This window comes from Lacerta agilis, chromosome 2, assembly GCF_009819535.1.
Source record: "Lacerta agilis isolate rLacAgi1 chromosome 2, rLacAgi1.pri, whole genome shotgun sequence".
Classification (NCBI taxonomy): domain Eukaryota; kingdom Metazoa; phylum Chordata; class Lepidosauria; order Squamata; family Lacertidae; genus Lacerta; species Lacerta agilis.
The window spans coordinates 5,083,674-5,096,898 of record NC_046313.1 but is presented as its reverse complement, the minus strand read 5'-3'; the positions used below and the strand labels follow the sequence as shown (position 1 = coordinate 5,096,898).

At 46.4% G+C, this 13,225-nt stretch overlaps 1 protein-coding gene across 2 annotated transcripts in view; it reads left to right on the top strand.

Annotated features, from left to right (window-relative positions):
* The first annotated feature begins 8,717 nt into the window (after window positions 1–8,717).
* ESYT1 (extended synaptotagmin 1) overlaps window positions 8,718–13,225 on the top strand; it is a 71,029-nt gene continuing 66,521 nt past the window's right edge. For both annotated transcript variants that reach the window (XM_033137939.1, XM_033137947.1), the window contains exon 1: window positions 8,718–9,086. In XM_033137939.1, coding sequence (XP_032993830.1) covers window positions 8,718–9,086 — 369 coding nt within the window. The remainder of the gene's footprint in view (window positions 9,087–13,225) is intronic.

Below are 13,225 nucleotides of genomic sequence, written 5' to 3'. Positions count from 1 at the left end.
TGTAATCAGATCTGCTACAGGCTTCTTTTAAAGGAAAGAGCACAGACCTGGTACAAAAAAAACACTTTGTGCCATGTGAAGTGGAGCCACGTTTGTTTTTACTGTTCAGCTGATGACATATTGACCCCTAATTATTCTGTGCAAATTCAGGCTTCTAGTATTGTGCAGCCTGAGAATTCCAGCTGCTACTGCTCCCTCCTCCTCCTCCTCCTTCTCTTCCTCCTCCTCCTCCTCCTCCTCTTCTTCTTCTTCTTCTTCTTCTTCTTCTTCTTCTTCTTCTTCTTCTTCTTCTTCTTCTTTATAAAAGCTTCTTTGAATAAGCAAAATGCAGCACAATCCTGTGTCCAGAGAAGTACGCCCTATTGAATTCTTTGGGCCTTACTCCCAAGTAAGTTGGCTTCAGGTTCCTCAGTGGTGAAGAACAGGTGCCTTTTCTGGCTGCTTTTGACTACAACTCCCATCAACTCAGCCAGCATGGCCAAGGACCGGGCATCTAGGGAGTTGCCATCCAGTAATATCTGAAAGGCCCCACCCCTTGTCAGATCCTTATGGCTACAGTAGGTGTTGTAGGAAATCTCAAAAACTCACAAGGGGATTGAGTAAAATCCCCAAGTTAGACGGAACATCCTCAGGATCATCCCTAGATACTCCCAGTTGCAGAAATTAGAGTAGCCATTGACACTTGGCCAAATGAATGGACACCGATTTGCATATGCTGTGTGTAGATGCGTATTTAAAAATATTAGGTTATATCCTACAAAGTGATAGTCACTAGACCCATTGATTTCAGTGATTCCGAGTACAACTTAGTTGGGTATATGATATTACCCTGAGTATGACTGATGTGTTATGTCACCCTCTAATTCTACATAGGAATACTATACATCTCACTGTAGTGGGGAAGACTGTGGCCCATTAATACAGTGGATACAAATATGTTTGTTTTCAACATGGGATCAATGCGCATGGGTGAGAAATTAGTGCTCACCCCGCTCCCTAATAACAAGGTTGCTGGGGTGCCAACTTGAATAAAATATTGGGGGGGTGGTAAGCCCTGCCCTACATAACCAGTCACATGACCTGGCACACACCATTTGAATGGCAATACCCATCAACTTTTTTGGGGTGTGTGTGCCCAGCCCCCAGTGGTGGAGCTTCAAGCACCGGCAGGGGGCAGCGGAGAGCAGGCAGGGGCGTGGCTGGCGCACGTCCTGGGGGTGTGGCACGCTGCCCGCAGGGGCATGACATGCATCCTGGGGGCGTGGTGTGCCGCATGCGGGGGCGTGGCACCCAGCGTGGGGGGGCAGCCACAATGGCACCCCACTGGGTTCGTGCTGCCAGGGGCAGTGCGCTTCCCCTGGACCCCTGTTCCTCCGCCAGTGCCAGCCCCTTCAAATATTTTATTGGGGAGGGGGCTTAAGAGGGGTTAGCACCTAAGCTGGGGTATGTGTCGTTCCTGGATCGGTGTCTTCACTTGCTTGGCTATGTGTAGCGCCTGCTGTGCCTTTGAATAGCATTTTGCCCATCTGTCACACTGATCTGAGCATTAAAGATTTTGGTAGACGATGCAACCTGAGTTCGAATTCTTCATTGAGTGGGAGACGGGAAATTCTCCTCCACAGCATGCTTTTCCGGAGATTCTCCTGACCCTCCCATAGGCAGCTTTTGGGGAGGGGCATGTGGGTGTCTGTGCTCTTCCCTTTCCCTATAACAAGATGTTCTTGTTCCTCCCATAATTTCTACCCAGTTGTAATTGAAAGTGGCAGCATGAGTAAACATCTCCTAAGGGATCGCAGGTAGAAAATTGTCTTCTAGCTTTTATTTTTTGGTTGCTTGGAAATACTTTGGAGAAGAGGGGACCTAGACAGCTGTGGGAAGATGGGGACCTTCCGTCCTTGCAACCTGCTGGGAAGAGTTGTTGAGATCATTAGGCCTGACTTGTTTTGGTTTCTTTGAACAAAGAATCAACATCACTGACACTGGTGTTTTTCTTGCTGACCTGCTCCTGACTCCTGCTCCCCCGGGTCCTTCGCAACCAATTGGAGACTCCACTGCTATGCCCGCCTTTGCTCCTCTCACTTCATACCTCTCCAGGTCCTGGGGGAGAGGAGGCTGTCACAGCAGGAGGGGAAGACACCCTGGCTTCTTCACCAGCCTGACTCATCTCTGCTACTTGGCCTCTGTCCTCCCACTTTCCTGCTCCAGCTTCTGCTTCCGGACTTCTCTCTGCCGCAGACTCTCCCTGCTCACTAAATCCTGTTACCTCTTCAGCTTCCGATACCTCCTCCTCCCCGTCTGTTCCCTCTTCTTCCTCTGACCACTCATTGTTGTCCCACCACCACCACTCCCTGGGCTTTGAGCCTTCTTCCCTTGGTGCCTCTCACTATTCCTCTGTGTCCAGCCAGTCCATCACACTAATTGTAAATTCAGAACTCCGAATTTCAGTGCCAATAATATTTGATGAAGACCTCAGCAAGTGGCATCATTAATGGTGCTTTTTCTTGTGTTGTAACAGCGTTCTGGAACTGTCTGTAATTTAAGTTAAACAGTGAAATGGGTAAGCCAAGAGAGACGGCCTCAGCTGCCAGTTGTGTATTAAAAAGCTTCTTTGCTCATCCTGTGATATGTGCTCGGCAAGTAAGTAACAGCTACTCTGTTGCACCAAAAATGCTTCTAGCAAGATAAGCTTATGAGAAATGTAATCAGCTAATGCAGGAAGTATTTATTTATTTATTTGTTCCTGCCAAGCACCACATGAATAGTCTATAAATGTGTGTGCAAAGGGAATGGAGCCTGATCCTGTGCAGCATGAGGATTTCAGTGCCTTAGGGGTGCACACCTCACTCTGCATAAGAATAGGGTTATTGATGCACAGGGTGACCTTGGGAAGAATCCTGTCCCTTTCCTGTGCTTTCGTTTTGCTTCAGACAGCAACGACAATGCAGAGCCTTGATGGCTGAGCAAACCACAACCCTTTTCAGCTCTGTAATGTCTGTGTATTCTGTGGCACAATTTCCAGGTCACGGAAGTAAAAATGTGAACTTCCCTGGGATCTGCACCACCTCGTAAACCCCGAATAGGTTAGCCATGGAGAGAAAACACGGTGGTGTTTTCATTCCCCCCACCCCTTACCTCAAGTCAGGCATAGGCAATCTCGGCCCTCCAGCTCTTTTGGGACTACAACTCCCATCATCCCTAGCTAACAGGACCAGTGGTCAGGGATGATGGGAGTTGTAGTCCCAAAACAGGGCCGAGTTTGCCTATGCCTGCTTCAAGTCCAGTGTAGGTAAGGAAGGAGCCCAAAGAATCCAATGTAGACGCTACCTTAGCAGCTGGTAAGCAGAGACCGGGGGATTATGCCACAATAGTAATCAGCGGAGCCAAAGCAAGATACATTATTGCCGAAGATGGAAGATCCAAATGCTACACACACACACCACTTTTCAGTTGAAATTCCACAAAATAAATCCCTGCAGGAATGTGTGGTTTTGATGGATTAGTCTGTTCATCTCTTAACTGCTCTGTTTACCACCTTTGCACGTGTAAAATTGACTTGCTTCCTGGCAGGACCATGCCAGATAAACAACTGCAATATAATATACCAAACATATTATCGTTGTCAATTTAGACCTAGGTAATGTGACACCCAAATATCAAATGTATTACTGTAACATTCCTTGGCAGAACGGTAAGGCAACACTCCCAAGTAGCAGGTCAGTGTAGCTCCTATGAAATTTGTAGGACATAATTCTGCCCATTTATATAGCTTTTTTTGCGGGGGGAGGGGAGGACTCACTAGAAAAGTGGTTCTGAAGGGATGTGATGCATCACACTGGTGTGGCAGGGAGATTCAAGGACAATCAATATTGTATTTTAGGAATAATTCATGTTCTTATGTAGCTGCATTGTTTTAAACTTTCTGTATGTCCCCATGACCATATTATAAAGTACTAGTTGTGTTCTGTGTTATAAATCAAGCACTGCTAGGAGTTGTTTCTTTTTGTTTTCCACTGTATTTCTTTTCAATAAAAAAAATTTGGTGTGGCGCAAGCGAACTTTTATTCTGAAATTGTTGCCCAGAGAAAAAAAGCTTGAGAACCACTGCATTAGAGGAATGCATACAGCTGTTTAGCAAGCATGGTGCCAGGCAGCTTCCTAGATGATGAGCGCAATAGACATGGAAAGAGGATTCTGTTGGACCACATCTGTTTCAAGAATGGCAAGAGAGATTATTTCTGAAAATAAAGATGCAGATCTTCAAGCCTGTTTCAGAAGGTCTTGCCTTTGTTTTTGGTGCCCCACTTCTCCGGCGTTTGTGACTTGCCCATTCGTACCTGGTAGTAAGGAAAACAACTTTTTATATGAATTTTTGCTTTATTCTCAACGTGTTCTGAGCCTCAGTCTCCTGCTTAAATGAAACCTTGTTTGACAGAGCAGGAAGAAGTCACACAAATCCTCATGGACAGTGTTTGTATTGATAATAACAGTGTTTGTTGTTGTTCAGTCGTTCAGTCGTGTCCGACTCTTCGTGACCCCATGGACCAGAGCACGCCAGGCACGCCTATCCTTCACTGCCTCTCGCAGTTTGGCCAAACTCATGTTAGTCGCTTCGAGAACACTGTCCAACCATCTCATCCTCTGTCGTCCCCTTCTCCTTGTGGCCTCCATCTTTCCCAACATCAGGGTCTTTTCTAGGGAGTCTTCTCTTCTCATGAGGTGGCCAAAGTACTGGAGCCTCAACTTCAGGATCTGTCCTTCTAGTGAGCACTCAGCGCTGATTTCTTTGAGAATGGATAGGTTTGATCTTCTTGCAGTCCATGGGACTCTCAAGAGTCTCCTCCAGCACCATAATTCAAAAGCATCCATTCTTCGGCGATCAGCCTTCTTGATGGTCCAGCTCTCACTTCCGTACATTACTACTGGGAAAACCATAGCTTTAACTATACGGACCTTTGTCGGCAAGGTGATGTCTTTGCTTTTTAAGATGCTGTCTAGGTTTGTCATTGCTTTTCTCCCAAGAAGCAGGCGTCTTCTAATTTCGTGACTGCTGTCACCATCTGCAGTGATCGTGGAACCCAAAAAAGTGAAATCTCTCACTGCCTCCATTTCTTCCCCTTCTATTTGCCAGGAGGTGATGGGACCAGTGGCCATGATCTTAGTTTTTTTGATGTTGAGCTTCAGACCATATTTTGCGCTCTCCTCTTTCACCCTCATTAAAAGGTTCTTTAATTCCTCCTCACTGTGTTACAAGCAGGCAAATGCCTCAGTCTTGGGAATTCAGATGTAGGGAAAGTGTGTTTGTGTTTCAGTAAGCAGCAGGGAAGTGGGAAATGACACAGTTGTTGGTGTGGGGGTAGTGGGAAAGAGGAGGAAATGTACGCAGAGCTGCAACATGCAAATAAGATAAAGCTGGTACAGTTTGCCTGATAAAAAGATAAATTGTTACTATGTTTTTTTGTAATTGCACGTTCAGCCCTTGAACTTGCAGCTGGTCTCTGGAACCCATCTAGAGAATTCACCAGCATTAAGGATACCCGTCAACACGGCATTAGAATTTTACTACAAAAGTTATGGTTATTTAACATAATCACATATTTTATCTCAAAGAAGGGGTGTAGTAGAAAGCTGAGATGCCACACTGAAAGGGGTAGAGTCAATGAAATAAAAACTAATTGGAATATATACCGGTACCTTGCCAAGGATAGTTTTGAGTGCTTTAAATTGTGGTTACTGAGGTTTAAAGGAGAATGTATTTATTTCATTGATTTTTAAAATGAAAATCAGTGAGATATACCGGTACTACCCAGTAATGAAGGTCCCTGAACAGTTTACAGAATAGGACTTTAAATGAAGCCTCAGATTCAAACTAGAAATATAAATCTCACTGAATTCTCATAATTCTAAACAAGTGTTGTTTAAAGGGAGAGGTTCTCTAACTTTACAGAGGGTATTTTAGAGGCTCATGTTTTGTTTCTTGTCTTCATGAATCAAGAGGGGATAGCAAAGTCTGGGCTGAGGCAAATAGTGACAAGGCCCTTAAAATTGTAGCATGCTGTATGGATAGTCCCTATATATTTAGACTTCATTTAAAAAAAAATGAGTGTGAAATTAAAACTTTTGTATTAATATAAACACATGGTGCAGAGGAAAGTACAATACCAATGGCCTATTCAATTACTTCCTTTCTCTTAAACTGTTGAGTAGCTAATTCGAATAACATTCCAAACTACTCTTTTATTTTCATATACTGTAATTCCGGAAACAGAAGGATAGCTCTGGATAATGGCTATAAAGAGCAAGCAAGCAAGATTCAACGTCATCTAGAAGTCTTGCTACACCGGAAAACAGAAGTGTAAAAAGATGATTCACGGTGGGGAAAATTAACTCTGTACACAATAGTCACTATTACACAGCACAGGGACAGGGCCCTCCAGATGTTACTGGACTATGAGTCTCATAATTCCTTTCACTTGTCATGCTGGCTGGTGCTGATGGGAGTTGGAGTCCAGCAACATCCAAAAGCCATCCACACACGGTGCCTCACCTTCGCTGTTGCTGTAACACAGATGTGCATTGCTTTGATTTGTAGAGTTTGTGAAGATTCTGTGTGTGGGGAGGGTAATATTTTTGTTTGTTACTATGTTACGTATTTTTGTGCTTTTTATTGTGCTCCTTGGGTGAAGGGTGGTACAGAAATTAACTAACTAACTTTCTGACGGTAGGTATATTGGACAAACAGGCCCAAACCCTACACCAAAGGATAAATGGACATAAATCTGATATCAGGAATCACAAGACAGAGAAACCAGTAGAACACTTCAATCTCCCAGGACATTCTGTAAAAGATCTCAAAGTAGCTGTCTTAATACAAAGGAATTTCAGAAATAGACTGAAAAGAGAAGTGGCTGAATTGCAACTAATCACCAAACTTAAAACCATGGAGAAACCTGGTCTGAACAAAGACATTGGATTCTTATCTCATTATACATGACAAAGCTATCTTTAGCCATCTCACCCCTTGCCTTTTCCTGTAAGACCAATTGCAGTCGTTAAGTCGTCAACAGGTTTTCCACACCTATCAGCCAATCACCCATTCCCACCACTCTTCTGAGTAATACCCTTCCCTACTCCCTCACTATATTTAAGGGTCTGGTGACTTCCGTTTCAGTGTGTCTGAAGAAGTGTGCATGCACACGAAAGCTCATACCAAGAACTAACTTAGTTGGTCTCCAAGGTCATACTGGAAGGAATTTTTTATTTTATTTTGTTTTAACTTTCTGACGGTAAGAGCTTGTTCGACAGTGGAACAGACTCCCGCAAGAGGTGGTGGATTCTCCTTCCTTGGAGGCTTTTAAGCAAAGGCCGGATGGCCATCTGTCATGTACGATCTAGTTAAGATTCCTGCATTGCAGGGGGTTGGACTAGATGACCCTTAGGGGTACCTTCGAGCTCTGCAATTCTACGATTCTCTGAATGGGCTGGAATAGGGGGAGCAGGGGCGTAGCAAGGGGGGTGAGGGGGGCGGGCCGCCCCGGGTTCCATAATGGAGGGGGTGAGAAATTATCAAGGAACAATTTTTTGGGGAAAATTTTTTTTGATTTTTTTTTTTTTTAAAATGCCTGCTCCGAAGGTCTTATCTTACTATACTAGGGATTATATAGCTATATATGAAATTTCATGCATATCAGTTAATATCTTGACCCTCCACCAAAATAGCTGTTCATTTGGCTGTTTTCCTATGTCATGAAGGCTGGAATTTCAGTTCAGAGAACACTTACTGTTCCCAACCCTAACCCTGTGGAAAGCCATCTAATTAGACTTTAATTTGTTTTTGAGATGTTTTTAGGAGGTAATTTAATTATTGTTTGATTTTATACCAATGTTATGTATCTGATGTTAGCCACCCTGAGCCCGACTTTGGCCGGGGAGGGTGGGATATAAATGAAAGGTTTTTTTAATTATTACTTGTTATTATTCCTTTGTAAGAAAATATGAAATAATGTAAAACATTTTTTTTGCGCGGGGGGGGGGATCAATGGAGGGTGGGTTGACAAGGAATTTTCTGCACCTGGTACCACCTGACCTTCCCATGCAGGGGGGGGGGGTTGACAAAAAAAATATTCGCCCCCCGGGTACCAATTTACCTTGCTACGCCCCTGAGGGGGAGGAAGTCTTGCGGGCTGGTAATGTGCTTGGAAACTTTGTTTTGGAACCTCTTGTAATTAAAAGAAGAAGCAGCAGCAGCTGGAATTGCGCCCCGAGGCTAAGGAACCACAGAAGGGCTACCACGCCTCCCTCTCTCCCTGCCCAAGACCCATCGGAGCCCCTCAAAGAAAAAAAAGGGTCAATTCTTCTGTCTGCCGGGCATGCGGACAGCAGCCAGCCCCGAAGGAACTGCAGACTTGAGAGACGAAAGGGGGAGGTGCCAGGCTTTCGTTACTTTCTTTCTCTTGGAACGGCAGCTGCCCAATCGGAATGGAGGGGCGCGGCTTCTCTCCGCCGCCTGGCTCCTCCTCCTCTTCCTTTGTCCAATCACGGGGCTCGGCGCCCCCCGCCTAGCCTCGAGCTCGGCTCCACCCTCGGAACCTCGCCTTCCAATCCGCGGGCGGAGAGAGCGAGACTCGTTCCCGGACTGCAGCAGCCGCGGGAGCTCGCGAGTTGCCTCGCTTAGCCGCAGTGCGAGAGTCGCGGGTTCCTGTGTCCAAGGCGGGAGAACCATGGAGCGGGCCCCGGAGCAGGAAGCAGCGGCGGCGGGGACGCCGGATCCGGCCGCGGGGGTCTCCTCCGGCTCCAGCGGCCCCGGCTCTCGCTTGCCTGGGGGCATCGGCTCCGCGGAAGCCCTGGCGGCGCTGGGCGCGATCGGGCGGCGGCTGCTGTGGCTGCTGCCGGTGTACCTGGCGGGCCGGGCGGGGCTCAGCCTGGGCTTCGTGGTGGCCGGCGTGGCCCTGTACATGGGGTGGCGGGGCCGGCGGATGAGCAAAGAGCGGTCTCTGCGAGCGGCCGGGTTGTTCCTGGGGGACGAAGAGGCTGCGGTGAGCGCCACGGGGCTGGGCCGAAGCCTGGGGCAGAGCGAGCTGCCCGCCTGGGTAAGAGCTATGCTATGCCGTTTTACACGGGGTGTCAGTGGGGGCTCCGGCGGGATTCCTCCCCTTGGGTCCCCTAACGCCGAGGAAGTTCCCCGGGGAAGAAAATGAGCGGCAAAACAAGGCGGGAGCTTTTGGATCGCAGGACCTCAACCATGCCCAGATCCTCTTGCCTTGGATGCGCACATACGGAATATTTACGCATTCTCTGTTTCGCATGCGTGGCTGCTTTCGTGGGTGTCGGTTTCCTGCTCCTGCAAGACTTATTTTGAAAGGGGTGGGTGAGTGGCCAAATATTGGACCTTTTGGTAAAAATACAGTTGCGGGGCGGTGATCCAGCGTCCAAGAAGGAAGCACGTGAAAGTTACTTGCCCACTAAAATGTTTTCTCGGTTTGCCTGCCTTGACACACATGCCTGTAGCAGCTGCCTCTGAAGCCTCTAAAGATTTGATTTTGTAAATCTTCCCTGCCTGCTCACTTGGAGGCTCCTTATTATCTAGTGCATTTATAATCACCACCTTCCTTCCATGGTGGATCTCATACATACTGTCCAAACCTGCTGAGGGCCGCACTGTGTGGCCCCAGACCGCCCTCAGAACTTACTTTCTTGCAACAATCATTCAGGTGTCTTTTAACCTGCATAAAGTGATGCTGAGTATACACTGTTGCACTCCTGCATTTTTGACGCCTAACTCCATGCCCTGCTCCATCCTTAGTTTCCTTGTGGGTGTCTTGACCAGGCCTGTGGAAAGCAAAATATATGTGGGTGAATCTCATTGCTTCTGCTGGCATCCCAGGTTTTCCCTTCCATTTCTCCTTGGCAAAGAAAACAGGGGAGCAGTTAGCCTCGGGCTTCATCTGCAAAATGGGAATAATACTGGCCTATGTCACAGGGCTATTGGAAGGATAGCAGTGGACATGCAAAGCGTTCTGAGCAATAGAAATGCAACGTATTATTAAGCAGTAGTAGTATTATTATCTCCCTCTGCTCACCTTCCAGCTGCTTTGTCTTAGAAGGGTGCTTGCAGCCATCAACCTGTAACTTTCCATGTTTCACTGCTCTGCATGAGAGAAGAAATGAAACTGCATCTAGGAGGGGAAGGAAAAAGGCAGTATCCTCTGGCTAGATGCTGTGGCTTGGGGAGAAGCACATGTTCACACCCTCTTGCAAAACAGCTGCTGCATTTAGCACCCTCCTGCAATTTGTAACTCCTCCTGCTCTCTTGATAGGTTTCCTGCTTTCTAAAGCTCTCCTTTCTGCATCTTTTAACTATTTTGATCCATCGTTTTATCATCTGCTTCCCCATTTAGCTCCCCTTACAACTTCCTTCCAGAACCCTCCCGCTCCTCCCTCCCCCTTGAGGGAATCCTATTTGATTTTCCTGCTTTCCTAACTCCCATCTCTCTGCAGTGCTTCTCTAGCTGTGTAGATGCCCTTCCTGGAGGCGGTTACCTTTTCCCACCCTCCCACGCAGCCCATCCTCCTATTAACTAGCTCATGCACAAATGTTGGCACTGTCTTCTGTCATGCCTATCTTGCTTCTTTCTTGGCTTTTCTCTGCCCTCTCTTTACATAAATACTAAGGAAGAGTAGTTGAATGAGCAACCCTGTAAGGGACAAGAATATCCAGCCAAGAAAAGGAGTAAAACAGCAGGAATTTAGTTTTTCTCTCTCTATTTCTTCCTGGATTCTCTCTGTGTGTGTCGCAATATTCTTCTATCTTACATTGGTGTCTTACACGGCACCTTACATGGGCGTAGCCAGGTTTTTTTTTTGTTGGGGGGAAGGACTTTTGTTATTGGGGCAGAAATGATGTGATTGGTCAGTTAAGTATTTTTATGGTTTTATTTGATGGGGGACAAGTGACCCCCCCTAAGCCCATGGCTTCTTACAAGAGAAACACACCTCTCTGTACCTTTCACTCACTCTAGCTAGTATTTATTTGGGAGTGATGGTGGAATGTTTCTAGTTCCCTATCTGTGGTCCTAAAAGCAAAAAGCCACAGGGGAACAGAAGACTGCCAACAGGGACGAAAACAGGCGAATGGGTGGAAAAAGACCGTCCCTCTGTTTTTTACTTGTGTCCCTGATTGTAACCATTTGCAGATTTGAGTGCTGTTGTAGTTTCAGGGGCTGTTCAAAGAACCTGAGTACTGTATTTGGAAATTGATCATAGTCAATTTCAGCTCTCAGTTCTGTAATGTGGCTTTTAGCACCCTAATCTAAAGTGGGTTCACAGGTTATCATTTTCCATGGGGTAATTGCTGCCCTTATGAGATAATGTGGATGTGCATAGCTGGTGTCAGCGTTATGGAATAGAATGTTGTCTCTTCAGGCAATCAGCTAACATTGGGAGACAGTTTTGGAATGTGACAGCTTAGCTTTGCTCTTGCTGTCAAATGGAACATGTGAACTTGCCCTCCGCTAACTGTAGCCTGAAACCTCTGTTCAAGCCCGTGCACAAGCTGAAAGATCCATGTTGCTTCAGGGGCTGCAACCCTTCTGGTCCTAAGGGTCACACTGTTAAACTAGTTCTCCAGCTGGGCACTAACATTGGCCAAAGTGCATGCTGGCTTGCCTTAATTCCATTTTAATTGGAGCTTTTGTAACTGAAACTGGGATTGCACATCACACTGGATGCTTAACTGTCACTGAAAACAACAACTGTTCAGTTCCAAGCTCCTGCGGCTCTGTAACACCCAGTGTCCAAACCTAATGTCATTTGTGGACATCCCTAAAGATGTTAAGGTATGGAAAAAAATGGGGGGCCCTATAAAAATGAAGAGAAGTGGGTAATTCCACCCCAAGTTTTACTGTGTTTATTCCAGACTTCTAGCTACCCCATTCCATCAGCAGAAAATGCAATGTGGAGAGCCTTGATAAATTGCCCGAAATGTGGGAAGGTAGAATTAAATGTGCTATTGCTGTTGCAAAGTGTAGGTGTGGCCAAAAGATGCCTAACAGGGTTCAGTTATATTAACAAATATAATTCCCAAACCACCTTGCCTCCTTTTATTGACTTTACTTGCTTTCACCTGGCTTGTCCCTTGTCCCTTCTAACTCTCCTCTGCTGGAACTTAAGCTAAAAAAAACAAACACAAAAACTCCTGTCCGCTTTATGTTTTGCATGATCAGCTTCCATCCTTCCGATCTTAACATAATTCTCTAGCGCCTGATCATCAGTCTCAATTCTCCTTCTATGTGATGGGTGGAGTAAAATAAGATAAGGTGGTTAGGACTGGAGAGGCAGCATGTTAAAAATCTGTTGTGGCAGGAAGTGAGCTGAGGCTCCCCCTTCAACCCAGCGATAAGGAGGAAAGAAAATCTTGCAGGAGATACAGAAACGTACTCGCTGCTGAAGGATGGCCTTACTGTTAGGGCCCTGGGTAAGATAGCTACCCAGTTTTGCAGTGGCTGCTGAAAATGGAAAAGTGAAATATTTCTCTTTATAGCCTGATGCAAGGAGTATGGCTTTGTTGCATAGCGGCAACAGAGGACCTGATTCTATAGGGATATAAGCAAGCACTCTCTGGTCCAAAGTCTAGATGCGACAAATGGACTTGCAGCACTCCTTTCACTCTGGGAAGCTAAGACATAGGGAGTGGGTACCTCAGAGTTATTGACTGGTATGGTTATGGGCAGGAATGGGAGCATTTGAATAAAAATTCTGGGCCAAAGTAATCCAGATCCTATGGCAAAAGAAATGTGCAACCTGTACAAATAATGTAACCTGTTTCATGTTACTTGCAGGGCCCTCCCACCCATGAGGCAAGGTGAAGCAGCCACCTCAAGTGGCAGGATCCACGGGGCAGCGGATCCAGCCTCCAAGGAACACCCTGCCTGTTGCTGCTCCCGCAGTGGCGTTGGCAGCTGTGATGTGCTCCTTGGAGTCTCTGCCGCCTCCTTGGCATTCCCCTCTCCCATGTCACTTCCGCAGCAGCCTCTTGGAGAATAGGAGGCACTCCTGGGCTCTTCCCACCCTTGTTCCCAATGTAGATATTTATTCCCTAGTGCAGTGTTTTTCAACCACTGTTCCGCGGCACACTAGTGTGCCGTGGGAAAATTACTTTATATATAGTCAATATAGGCACAGAGTTAAATTTTTTAACATTTTCTAATGGTGGTGTGCCTCGTGATTTTTT